The 13,432-nt window shown below is 37.8% G+C and overlaps 2 protein-coding genes across 13 annotated transcripts in view; one reads left to right on the top strand and one right to left on the bottom strand.

Annotated features, from left to right (window-relative positions):
- tjp1b (tight junction protein 1b) overlaps positions 1–3,409 on the top strand; it is a 59,466-nt gene extending 56,057 nt beyond the window's left edge. For all 12 annotated transcript variants that reach the window (XM_044355689.1, XM_044355690.1, XM_044355691.1 and 9 more), the window contains one exon: positions 1,615–3,409. In XM_044355689.1, coding sequence (XP_044211624.1) covers positions 1,615–1,709 — 95 coding nt within the window. In that variant the 3' untranslated portion in view covers positions 1,710–3,409. The remainder of the gene's footprint in view (positions 1–1,614) is intronic.
- Positions 3,320–12,687, bottom strand: zgc:101540 (hsFATP2a_ACSVL_like domain-containing protein). Its single transcript, XM_044355702.1, has 10 exons — positions 12,080–12,687; positions 10,381–10,590; positions 8,097–8,255; positions 7,860–7,984; positions 7,574–7,768; positions 6,433–6,523; positions 5,882–6,080; positions 5,162–5,259; positions 4,913–5,043; positions 3,320–4,707 (listed from the first exon to the last, which is right to left on the bottom strand). Exons 1-10 carry the CDS (start codon positions 12,555–12,557, stop codon positions 4,531–4,533), a joined length of 1,863 nt encoding a protein of 620 aa, XP_044211637.1. The 5' UTR covers positions 12,558–12,687; the 3' UTR covers positions 3,320–4,530.
- Between the last annotated feature and the right edge of the window lie 745 nt (positions 12,688–13,432).

Below are 13,432 nucleotides of genomic sequence, written 5' to 3' on the forward strand. Positions count from 1 at the left end.
ACGCTGTCCTCTCTCTGTCCTTTTGGGGTCTTTGGGCTGGCTTTGGTGATTATAGGAGAGAGTTAATTGGTGTCTTAATAATTTTAATCATCTCATCTGCTTTCCCCTCACTTCTTCATCATGCATGTGCTGTTTGGAGATTTGAGTTATTTTCTTACTTTAATGAATTTTCAAGATTTTATTCAAATCTTGAGTTTCCTAACAACAAGATAAATAAAATAAAAAGACACAATACAATGTCACCAGAGCTGAAGCTATTAGTCGATTTATCGATTGAGTCCATTGACAGAATATTAATTGGCAACTATTTTGACAACAAATTAATCTTTTTAAGTAATTTTCCCAAGAAAAACTGCCAAACACGACCTTGTACCAGCTGATAATGATCTGAATATCTTTCAGTTTTGGACTGTAGGTTGAACAAAACAAGCAATTTTTAGTTTATCACTCTTTTCTGACATTTTACAGACCAAACACTTAATCAGTTAATTAAGAAAATAATCTGTAGATGAATTGATGGCGAAAATAATCTGTTATAAATGCCACCCTTTTCTTTAATTGCTTTCTTTATCATGCCAATCCAGTGTTTTGAACAGAGAAGACGGTGTTATAGAGAGCATGCAGTTTATTTTCTGTCAGTTTTGAGTTCAGTTTTTAGAAAACATTTCTCTTTAACAAAGCTTGAACTTTCTTTACCTGCAATTATGTTTTCTGTGCTGTGATCATGACTTTTGTTTAAGATGTAAAATAGCACTTTAATGTGAAGCTACAAAACATTATGCTTAGGTAATGCAGCTTAACAGATTATATAATTTAATGCATAAATGAATGCAGGATGTATTATGAACTTCTGCTGCTCCCCATTAATAAATGATCAAGTCGCTGTGAGTTTATGTGATTAGTTCACACTCAGTGAATCATCAGTTAATGATTAACTCACAGTGACTTCATACATTAGCTGGAATCAAGTTACATAGATGAGACTCATGCATCTGATCAGCCTCTGTGAAAGCAGCACAGTATTTATTTAGTAGTAAGTAGATATCATTTTTGTTCTAGTGTACATTAAGTATTCGTTTGCAAATTAGTATCATGACACAAGTCAACACTCAGCAGTCACTGTACTGACTCCTTCAACCAGTTTGATGTTTTTTGGGGTTTTCATGCATCATTCTTCTTCTGTGCTGCGCTCAACAACAACAAATAAATATGATAAAATTAAAAAATCAAAACAAAAACTCTACCAGTGACTACCAGTTTGATAAAAGCAGTTCCTTGTGCTCTCATAGAGGCTGAAACGTCATCTTCTATGTAACTTGATTCCTGTTAATTTGGTGACATATAAATGAATGTAAGAAGTAACTGAGTTGACATTCATTAAATTTAGGATCCATTAAGCTTCAACTAATCACATAACAGGAATTCATGATACATCCTGCATTAATTGATGCAATAAATGATCAAATGTGGTATCAGATGTACATGTTCTTATTTAATGTTTTTTATTGATAAAAATCGTTCTTGTTTTGAGCATCTGTCTTGTTTTTGTTTGCTGTATTTTAAAGAGGAAGGGATGTTCTTTAGCAGCTGACATCATGTCTCTGTTTCCTGCAGGTGATCCCAAAACCTGGCAGAACAAATCTCTCCCCGGAGATCCAAACTACCTGGTGGGTGCAAACTGTGTGTCTGTGCTCATTGACCACTTCTGAAGAGGGCAACAGCTGGCCTGTTACTGAATGTGATAAACAGGGGACCTCAGTTTGCCCCTGCTGTGCTCCTTCCACCACGACGGGGTGCATAACGCTCGATGAAGTATGAATTTGATACTCTCACGTTGTTTACTGTGCCCAAAAATTTAAGGAAAAAAGAGAAAAAAAACAAGAAACACACACACAAGGAGAGTCGGAGGAGTCCAGCATCCCCACGGCTGTACTCTTGTTCTTTTCTTTCATTTTTTTCGGTGCTTTCAAGGCTTGCAAAAAATAAAGATTAAAACAAGTTATTTAAACAGTGGAACTGAAGTTGGAATGCATGACCAGTGCCACAGACTGAATAATCTCATTTTGACATTTTTAAGCTAATTTTATAAAAAGGTCAGAGCGGTGCAAAGAAAAAGGAGAATTTTGGAAAACTTGTTTAATATTGCAACGGGATTTTTGCGTACTGTTTAAAAAAAAAAAAACTTTAAAAAAAAAAAAAAAGCACTCACAAACAGCAAAGTTGGTATATGCAAAACTTTTGTTTGTGAGTTCTGTGGTCATGCGTTTCACTCACGAAGGATCTCTGAGGACTTGAGAAATGCTGAGCCTGACTCATGAAGGAAGACGTAGGCATCATAAAGATTTAAAAAAAAATAATAATAAAAATGAAGGTTAAGTATTAGTATCAGACGCCTGTTTGTTCTGACCGGGCAATCTCTGTTTAAAACTGATGTTTTGTAGCACTGTTTTACCGTAGATAAATATACTGACTTGATTTTACAAACTCCTGCTGTCTAGAGATCTATGCATGTGCTATGACTCAGGTCCACAAGCCTGCTACTACTAAGTTCAACACATGAAAATCCCATCGTTACACTGCAAGCAGTGATGCCTTATCTGCATATTAACTTTTCAGTGAAACTTTAAAAACATCGGATCCTTCAGTTTATCGCGATCACTACGGAAGAAAAAGTTGTCTCTGCATTTTCTCATAAACAGTGAAACTCGGATTTAGCACACGAGAATAATCGAGGCTGATGAAAAGGTATGCTTTCTTTTACTGCTATGCATATGAAGTCTGAGGAAATACAAAAAGCTAGAAGATGTTTAAAATTGTGGCTGTACATATTGCTAGCATATGGCCTTGGTTCTCTGTAAATGAACTTTTGTACATCTTTGTTATTTTGTATAAAAGAGAAAATGTTTGTTAAAAAAGAGAAAGCGGTTACATTGGTTATGTTTGTATTCTGGTTATACCCCTGAGCCTTGGAACTGACATAAGCAGTAATAAGTCCGACTTTTCTACCAACATATAAACACACTACTTAGGCATTTTTAACAGTCAGAAAAACTTTTTATTCTTATTTACAAAATAGAGAAGTGCTTGGTTTAAATGATTTTAAAAGATGTACTTGAGGGGGTCTGCTGTGAAGAGTGGTCCCTTCCTTTATTTGTGATACTGGATGCTGTATTGTGTGCCCTGAAATGTATTTTTGTACTAATAGACAATTTATTATGGCACATCAGTACTATTTTCTTTTGATATGATAACACTGCTTCAACCCAACACTAGTTTATTTTCCTGTGTGGCTGACATTATTTTTATTTATTTTGATTTCTCTTCGGTTCAACTTTTTTTTTTTTTTTTCCTTTGCGACACATTTCTAAGTATACCACTGTATTAATAAATAAATTCATTTTTAAAGTAACTGCTCCGTGGATTCAAGTCTTATGTGTTGCTCCAAACTTCTAGATGTTTTTTTGTTTTTTTTAGATTGTGGAGGATTGTGAAGTTGGCGAATGTATTGACAGCACGCAACGCTTGATTTAAGCTTTTTATCGTTCACAGCTGCTTCATTTTTCACATGTAAACTGCAGACTTGTATTTGACATTCAATGAACTGAGCAGTCAAGAGGATTATTGTACAGACAGTTAGTAACATGCACCCAGTTGGTTTACTGAAAACTAGAAAAAGTATTTCAGGTTTCTTCTTGTTAATCGCTGGCATAAGATCAGGAATAAGATTTAAGAAAATGTTTCAGTTTTAAAATGGTCTTTACTTTACTTTGACTTTCTGAAACCTGCAGATAACCCTTGATCTCGACATTTGTAAAGTGACTAATCTTGCAGCAAAGTCAGAGGTCAATGTTGTGTTTGTCGTTCAAGGGTCAATAAGTTGCTCTGCCCATAAAAGTTGTTACAAGAACACATCAGAGGCTTCTAGATGAACTCTTCTAGAGCACTTTTGGACAGAATAAGCTAAAGATCCAAACATTTCCTCACTCGCTTTTGTTACATATTACACGATAAAGCTGTAGTTAATCGTTGAGTGACATTATTACACAAACGATCTGCCTGTACGTAACGTCAGAGCAAAGGTTCACTGATAAACCTGCAACAGATTGTACAATATGTGACATAAGTAGGTTTTAAAGGTTTAATACCCAAAGTTGTACAAAGTTAATTTACATTGATCAGAATTTTACAACAAAAACTTACTGTATCTTAAATCTAATGCAAAACGCTTTAGATGATAAAAGATTTTGGCTTAAAACAAAAAATGTAAACGCTACAATTTATCTGGCCAATCAGACATTATGAAAAAAAAAACAGTAATTATTAAAAGTGAGACAGACCTGTATGTTACATACTGTCAGGAATACATTTACACAAACTGTAGAGATGCACAGTAGCTGTTAATAATAAAGAAGTCTCTTCAAACGCGATGAAAAGTCCCGTCTGTCCCTGAGATTAGTTGATTGTGTTAAAGAGGTCCGTCAGTGAGCTGTTACATCTTTGTAAACAAATGGGTTATTTCAGTTTTCTGTGTTAGAGTTTGATTTCCCTAGCAGCTATTGATCTGTAAATCTCCTCAGTCAGGGGAACGTACGTCTTTTTCTCAGCTTCAAGGAAGTATAAAGGGTCTTCGATGAGCGCTGGATTGAATCCTTCCTCCACCAGCTTCACTTTCTTCATCTTGAATGTTCCCGTCATCTCCAGGCAGGGCTGCAAAAACACATTTTAGGAATTTTGAAACAACTTGTTCGCCAACTTAAGTTTTAAAACTGCAACACGACAGAGAAACAACAAACTATCCATCAGATCGGTGTGACAAATTATATTATAATCTCTCTTCTCTTGCATAAAAATGGTCGTGATGAGTTCCATGCAGTGAAGCATAGAGATCATACAAATGAACAGTCAGCATTACCTGAATCCTGATGAATCGGGGTCGTGCGTATGCTGGGAGGTAGTTAGCAACCTTGTTGTAGGCATCTGAACAGTCAAAATCTTCCCCTTCTTTCAGAGTGACAGCCGCCATGCCGATCCGCCCCTCATGACCTTATCAGAGCATTTGATTCACGAACAGATGATATTAAAACACACACTACTGTATATTAAACTTTCTAAAACTTCTGTGAAACATGTCTGAAGGTGTTTATGACTTCAGTGTCTTTACCTTCAACTTTAACTCCGTAGACGTTTGCCTCCAAAATGCAGTGAGCCATTGAGAGAATGTCTGCAACCTCCGATGTGGCGACGTTCTCTCCTTTCCATCTTTAATAAAAGACAGGTTGTTTTTTTTTTAAATGAAGCAACAAATAAACAAATATAAGTCAAATATAAAAAGAAAAGTTTTTTGATTTACTAATCGGCACCAAATTCAAAACTGTAAAAATATCTTAGAGTGTTTTTACAGAACTGAGATTATGATGTGTGAAGCCTCCAAAGTTAGATATTTTGACTTTTAATTGTAACTCCTTCATCCTGCTGGTGTTTTTTGAAGGTGAAAATAGTAACAAGATGAATTGTCACTTAAAATTTTACGCAGCAGTGAGGCATCATCCTTAACAATTTGTCCACACTAGGCCGTTTAAATCTGAAAAAAGCCAATCTAATCCAATTATTTTCATAAATATCTCCATCCACATTGAAACACCTAAACGACAGGAAAACAGCTTAATCGCTTCCTTTTGGTTCTCTTTTGTACAGAAAAATTTTTTTTTTTACATCACTGCAACAGCCGAACTCACTATTCAGTCGCTCTCATCTACATAGTTTTTTTACACAAGCATAAAATAGTGATGTAGCCAAAACTAGATTAATGGATCAACCCTGTGAGAGAATAAAAAAACAGCAAAACTGACACAAATCAACACAAAATGAGCCACAACTTCACCTGAAAGTGTCACCAACTCGATCCTGGAAGTACACAAAGTTCTCGTGGTCAAACCGAAGCAAATCGCCGGTGTTGAAGAACAGGTCGCCTTTTTTCATGACATCACGAAGCCTCTTCTTCTCAGTCTGTTGCTTGTTGCCGGCGTAGCCGACGAAGGGAGACCTCTGAGTGATCCTTCCCACCAAAAGTCCCGTCTCACCTGACAAACAGATAAAGAAATGAGTGAAGAAAGGTCATCACAGTTTCCCAGAGCCCAAAGTAACGTTTTTAAACAGCTAGTTTTGTCTGAAAGTCTAAAACCTAAAAAATATTTAATATACAATGATTTAAAACAGAGAAAAGCAGCAAATCTTCACGTTTGAGAGGCTGGAGCAAGAGAGACTTTTGTTTTTTTGCTTAATAAATGACTTGAATAATTAATTGATTATGAACATTGTTGTTTCATTTATTTCAGTTGACTAATTAATAGTTATAAGACAACAAATGAGGCACTACTGCTTGTGTCGAAGAAAGAGCAAAGACAAATGTATCCACTTGTAATACTGACTCACCTCTGGCTGCCTCGATGCACAGACCCTCAGAGTTTCTGACAGGTTCCTCCTTCTCAATGTCAAACTTGATCAAAGTGTAGGGGAAGAAAAACTAGGAGGAAGAAATAAAATGTTTATCAGTTAAAAGGAGCACAGTTTGTGGACACTTTTAACAGCCAACATGTGATGAAGTTCAGCTCTGTGAGGCTGCGGTGCTTTGAACTACATGCTAATGCTAATTAGCACAAAACAAACAGTACAGCTGAGGCTGATGGGAATGTCATTAGTTTTACAGGTAAATTTTGATCTGATGATGGCACTGGAGGAAAAGTTTGTTTATTTACACAATATCGAAAAGAAAATTAAAAACCAGGTTAAGCCATAAGGAAAGATTAATACAATCACAAGAGATGAGGTGGAGCCAAAAAGCCAAAAGCCTTATCGTGTGTCTTCCTTATAAGAGTATCATATTTTATTATCACAACAACATGTTTCAGGAGCAAAATATCTACAATCAACATTCACGCACTTATCAGTGCGAACCAGAATCTACAAATTGTTCAGAATAGAAAGGCACTAAAAGTTAACAATGAGGAATTTCTTTACATTAAAAAAAACATCTGAGGAAAAGTTTACAAAATTACTGGAAACTGAATTGAAGATTCCAGGACCGCTATTAGAAATCCTGTATTGGGCATTTAAAGTTCTTGAAAATACAGACTGAAGCCGATGATTATTCCTGTTTTCATAGTCCTGAATGATACTAAATATACTGAAATAATCATTGAAATATAATGATATTATATTATCATATAATATAATCACTGAAATGTCAGTGTTATTGAAACAATGATAAATAAACTGAATAACCTATTAATTTGGAAAACATGGAATTTAACGATGACCATGGCAATCTAACAGTAGTCAAGACATTTCACTCAAAACCTCATGTGTGAACCTCATCATGGCGCTAGAGGTTGCTAGAAGTTCACCAGTAAGATTCATCCTCTGGGGACCATAAATGTCTGTACAAAATTTCATCCATCCAACAGCTGAGTAACTCAAGTCTGGACTAAAGTGGTCGACCAACTGACCAACACTGCCGTACCTACAGCGTCGTTACCACCGTGACTATGAACACCACACATGTTCCTCCACCTACCCTGTGGACGGGATTGACTCGTCCAACTGCACCGATCTTGGATGTGTAATTGATGAAGCCGATGTTTCCCTCCGTTGCAGCGTACAGCTCCTTGACTTTAATGTCACCGAACCGTCTCAGAAACTCTGACCAAATGTCTGTCCGGACTCCGTTGCCAATGGCGATCCTCACTTTGTGGTCCTTCTCATTGTCCTTCTGCAAAGAAGGAGATCAACTCTGATTCAAAACATCCAAGCATGCATCAGAACAATATTATAAATTTAAATGGATATCAGTTTTGGATTACCTTGGGCATGTTGCAGAGGTAGCGCATTGTTTCACCGATGTACTGCATTACCGTCACATTATACTTCCTGCAGTCGTCCCAGAACTGAGAGGCGGAGAACTTTCTCCTTAAAATAATGGTGTTACCTGCAATTAAGATCAAATTACACAACCTTCTACATCACATTCTTAAGTGCCCAAATCGGGTGTGTACATGCTTTCATTCTTACTTTCATGAGAGGTTTACGGGGATCATTACCTCTCTCGATGCTTCCAGCCAACCCAATGAGGAAGCCTGCGCTGTGATACAGAGGCAGATTGACGTAGAAGATGTCGTCTGCTGTGGATCCACACGCAGCCTGTACGAAGGAGGCGGCCCACATCCTCTCATGGGTGACAATGGCTGCTTTAGGCAAACCTTCCAAGGTCAAAGAAAGATTATGCATCTCAGGTTCTTGAATAAAGCAGGTGCAGTTAGTATCAGGTAAACAGAGTCTCTGTGCTTCACCGATATCACTGGATATGATATGATATTCCACCAAAATCTATCATTTGAGAAACACACCTCCTGTAGGCCTGAACGGTGGCTGTGAAAAGTTAATGACGAGTTTTCACAGGGGAAAAAAAGGTACTTAAACACCCACACATCAACCCATTCTTGCCACATAATCCACTTCTCAGCTTTCCATTCACATGCTCTATATGTTCCAACAGGCGTTTTTTCTTTAAAGCTGCACTAATCCACAGAGCTGCAACGATTAGTTGACATAATTATTTTTATAACCAAAAAAATCAAGTGGTTTCAGCTTCTCAAATGTGATGCTTTTCTTTGTCGTACATGTTAGTAAACTGAATATTTGGGGGTTTTGGACTGTTGGTCGGACAAAACAAGACATCTGAAGAAGTCACGTTTCAAATTATTAGTCATTTTTCACTACTTTCTAACATTTTATAGAAAAAACGATTAATCGATTAATTTGGAAAATTATCGGCAGATTAATCAATAATGAAAATAATCATCAGTTGCAGCCCTAAAATCAAAATTTTTATATTAACAATAACAAAATGTCTCTGAAAGGAGTTGCTCATGGTGAGAATATCACCTGACTCTGCAGTTCCTCTCAGATTTGCAGAGCATTTTAGCATCTTTCAGCTCATTGTTTTGGTTTTCCAGCTGTTTATTTTTTTGGTTCACTCTCACCGCTCTCATCAGCGTCGTTTCCAGCGTCCGGCAGCTGTTTTCGGTGAAAAAGCTCTCATAAACAGACTGTAAACTACCTGCCCAGCACAAAACAGCACAGATGACGTAATGAAGCATCAGCAGCTTAAGGGATCGATATTTCTCTCGGGAGCTGGTGGAGACTAAAACAGAGCTAAAAGGAGAATCAGATCTCCAGAAACACGACTCCTAATGAATGATAATGTCGCTCTGTGTCTGCCGGGTGAGTAAACAAGCAACTGTCTGCTAACAAGCCCGCCATATTAACTTTATAAGGTGTTGTGTTTACAGCTTGCCGTGCTGCACCCAGGAGGCCAAAAAAATCAATTAAAGCTGGTTTGAAATCTAGCCACAGTTCTCACACACAACCCTGCCAACCTCACAAGCAAATTCATTAAACTCTGAGCTGAACCACAACCACTTTTTCTTGTAAAGTTTTTACAGAAACATTTCAAGTCTACAAGAAGTGAGTGTTTCAAATTCAAAAGATTTTGTGTGGTGCATCACTTGAACATCAGCAGAATAATCACAGACTAACGTGTTTGTCCCCACAGACTCTATAAAGGAATCTTAATATAAAACTGAAAAACTCAGATTAAATCAGAGGATCTGTAGGGACAGGTAGGTTTGATGTACTGATTCAATAATACATGTCTTGAATGCAAAAGCAGAGAGCAGGAATGTCCATTTCTAGGTAAATGCTCAGCATTTATAAGCCATAAGAAAAACTTTTGGATCGTCAGGTTTTTAGAAAATCCTCTACCAGCGTCAGACTAGTCTTTTTAGCTCTTTAGTTCATCAGAGAAACTGTTTGACCACTTACTTCCTATAAAGTGCTGCAGGACATCTGGACCAAAATCCATTTATTAACATTTACAACCACATAATCACTGCAGACTTGATGGATTACTATAAGGACCCTTTTTTAATGATTTATTAACATTTATAATTGCAGGTGACTGACAATGTTTTCCTGATGGCTTATTAGAAATTGAGATTCTTAAGACCCTTTATTAATTATTTACTGCTGTACCCCTAAAATAACACTTCTCAGTATAATGCAGCACAATTCAACAGCATCACAAACTACAGCCTCCAGAATAATAAAGTTGAATCAACACCTCTACAAAACAGTTTAAACTGAACCTGAACATTTGAACCCTCATGAAAGGAGGAGTTATTGCAGTGTTGTTGTATTAAACCGCTTTAGTTTTATCTGAGTGTTCCTAATAAACTGGCAATTGAATGTAATTTCAATGGCTGTCAGATGACACCTTTTCTTTTCATTTATCAGTGTTTGTTCTCGAGGCGTCTCCTGTTGTACCTGTAGTGCCTGACGTGTAGATGTAGAGAGCAGTGCTCTTGATATTGATGTTGGCTCTGAGCTGCGGGGACAGTGGCTGGTCTGAGGCCTGCGAGATCTTGTCGGACAATGTGTTGATGCCCTGGATTTTGCATGTGTCTGACAGGAGGTAGACGCTGATGCCCTGCTCTCTCAGTGTAGGCAAAACTTCCTCCACAGCGTCCTGCAGCTCTGCAAAAACACACCACAACACACAGGCTTTCAGCTCTACACAATATGAGGAGTGCCCTGTTGTGCAATGCTGCACATGTCGGCCTGTATCATGTTACCTCACATCCCACCGGGATACGAGCACATGGTGCAGGCAGGTCAACTCAAATGTATACATTTCTCAGTAGTGAGGCTAGCGCCAAAATGGGAGTGTGGAGAGATTTTCAGGGTGCAGTGTTGCCTCACACGAACTATATCACCAGAACTGAATGTGGACTGACTGCGACCATGAGGAGAAAAAGTGAATAAAACTTTTGTTCCTGATATAATTTGCTGGGAAACTGCTGTGACTCATTAATTGTCTGGGTATCATTTAAAAAATGACCATACCAGTACCAATACCAGTACCCTTAAAGTGATACTGATATCAATAGAGTACTTCATTTGATGTCTGATATCAGTATCAGTGCATCTCTAGTTTGTTTGTGTCGTAATCTAGCAGTGGAGGATCAACTCAGATCTGTTCATGAAGTTAAAGTAGCAGCCGTTATGAATAACAGCTGTGCCAATGCCTTTTAATGTTATAGCTGGTTTAAGTGGTGATAAATAACTAATCAATAACTCATGGATATTCTTTCAAACTACTGCATGGTCACTAATGACCTCTGGTTTACTGTGCGACAAATGTGCATGAAGTAATTTGCACATTTCTGTGGTAATATGAATTAAATTAAAGCAGAATATAAACTGAAATGATTAGCGCCTTAAGGCAGGTTTCTGCAGTTTTCACTGATCTTGAGGCGCCTTTATTATTTCACTTTATAATGTGTTAACATGATGCATATTAATGAATACACTTATAATCACATTACAGGGCAGAATAATGGAAAAGAATATCTGGACCGGCTGATTTCGAGGGCAGTTGGTTTGCTCTGTACCTGATTGCACACTGCTTATATCCAATTTTGTAAATGTATCTTGTAAAATTTGTATTTACTGTGCTTATAGTTTAAATTTTCATAGTGTTATATTTAATTCTAACTCTGTTTAATGATCTACGGTGGCTGGAAGAGAGAGAAAAGTAAGAATTTCATTGCACAGTGCAGCTGACTCTGTGTATATAACAATGAAGATTTGATTTAATTTGTTTTGCTTTGATTTGATTGGATTGGATTTGAAGGTGAGTAGGTAAACAGAACTGGGGTCAACTGGGGCAACAGCTCATATTTGGGGACCCAAGCAGATTACTCCATCCCTGATATTGACTCATGTTATCAGCTTATCAAATGGTCTGTATGTAAATTGCACGTCTACCCAGAAGATAAAACAACTGTAAAAACAAAAAGCAATAAAAATCCAACCTGAACAGTGTTTTTTTTGTTGCAAGTGTAAAGTTGCTGAAAGTTCTGGAAGTACTGAAATGTGACTCAGAGGCCTAATTGTACATTGGACTACAAGCATGCATGTGGAGTAATGGTGGACCCCTGTTTTCTGCGCCCCTGAATCTTACCTGGGGAGGCGATGAGCACTTTGGCTCCGCAGCAGGAGAAACAGTGCAGGAGAGACTTAGATCTGATGTTAAAGTTGAGCAGAGCAGCCGGGCAGCCGAGCTTGGACAAGCCGAGCCAAGTCCACACGAAGTTGGGCTCGTTGGCCAGAAAGAGGGCGACCGTGTCCCCCTCCTTCAACCGGGCTTCAGCCTGCAGAGCTCTTGCGACCTTGTTGCTCTGTTTATCCGCCTCGCCATAAGTATACTGTCGACCTTCAAAGTGCAGAAGGATCTTGTCTGGATGCCGCTTCACTGCATCCAAGAAGCAGTCTAAGATGCTGTAAAAAGGTTTGATCTTCTTATATTTAACGAGCCTGATGCCAAGTTTAATGCTCCTCAGGATGTACGCGCAGTCCTGGCTGAAATATGGGAAAAATGTTTTCAGGAATGAAAAGGACAGAATAGCCAATCCGGCTAAAACTGTGAACCAGATATACATTTTTGCAGAGTGCACTGATTCATCCGTCAGTGGGAGTCAGAGAAATTTACAGTAACTCAGCTCGGAGAAATTTGTGACAAAGTTCACTCACAGTCGACCCTCCCACATTCCGGGTGTTCTCTGGTTGCCAGATCCTGTGTTTCCACATCCACTCTGGACTGATTTTTACACTCATTTCTATCCATATTTATGTTGCTCTCATGTTGTATTATTCCTCCATCATTCTCTAAAACATGAGTTTTTGGGGGTGTAAGGTCTTTAAGAGTGTGAAGAGTGAGTAAATATGAAGAGAGAAGCACTTAATAATACCTGTCAGACTGATTTACAGTTGTGACACCTGCAGGTTATGATAGTTCACTGCACTTAATTTCCTCTTAATTCATGTTCAAGCTGGCATAAAGTGCCAAAAGCAACAAAGGACTGAAATTCACTCATGCACAGTAATAATAAAAGTCATTTAACCATTCCAGAAACTCTGCAAATGGCAACCCTCGTCAAAAATCCGCAATCTGAGCAAGAGGTGGGCGTTTACTCCTGAGGCTGAAGCGTATTTGTCTGCTGATAGATAAGGGGGGTCATTAGGGGGAGTGGTTAAATTACACACACTCTTAAATAACACAAACACCTGACGATATTGTTGTGCTGCCAAAACGCAAATGATGATCATGATATTCGGTTTTTGTGAGACTGCCAGAGGTTTTATTTATCCAACAGGATAAATGCAGCAGTTTTTTTTTTTTTTTGCACAAATAACAAGACACAAAAAAAATTGTGCTGGTGAGATTTAAAAAAAAAAAACAAAACCCAAAAGGGCTTTTAAAGACATCTCACTAAAAACATCTAAAATTCTAATTTATTTATATGAAGAAGAAAAT

This window comes from Thunnus albacares, chromosome 7, assembly GCF_914725855.1.
Source record: "Thunnus albacares chromosome 7, fThuAlb1.1, whole genome shotgun sequence".
NCBI classification, from domain to species: Eukaryota; Metazoa; Chordata; class Actinopteri; order Scombriformes; family Scombridae; genus Thunnus; species Thunnus albacares.

Coding starts and splice junctions, on each gene's coding strand:
- zgc:101540 (XM_044355702.1), bottom strand. CDS start 12,557: ATGTATATCTGGTTCACAGTTTTAGCCGGATTGGCTATTCTGTCCTTT. Junction 6,524..7,573: donor GAGTCAATCCCGTCCACAGG/GTAGGTGGAGGA, acceptor TCTTCCTCCTAG/TTTTTCTTCCCCTACACTTT. Junction 5,044..5,161: donor CTACGGAGTTAAAGTTGAAG/GTAAAGACACTG, acceptor TGCTCTGATAAG/GTCATGAGGGGCGGATCGGC.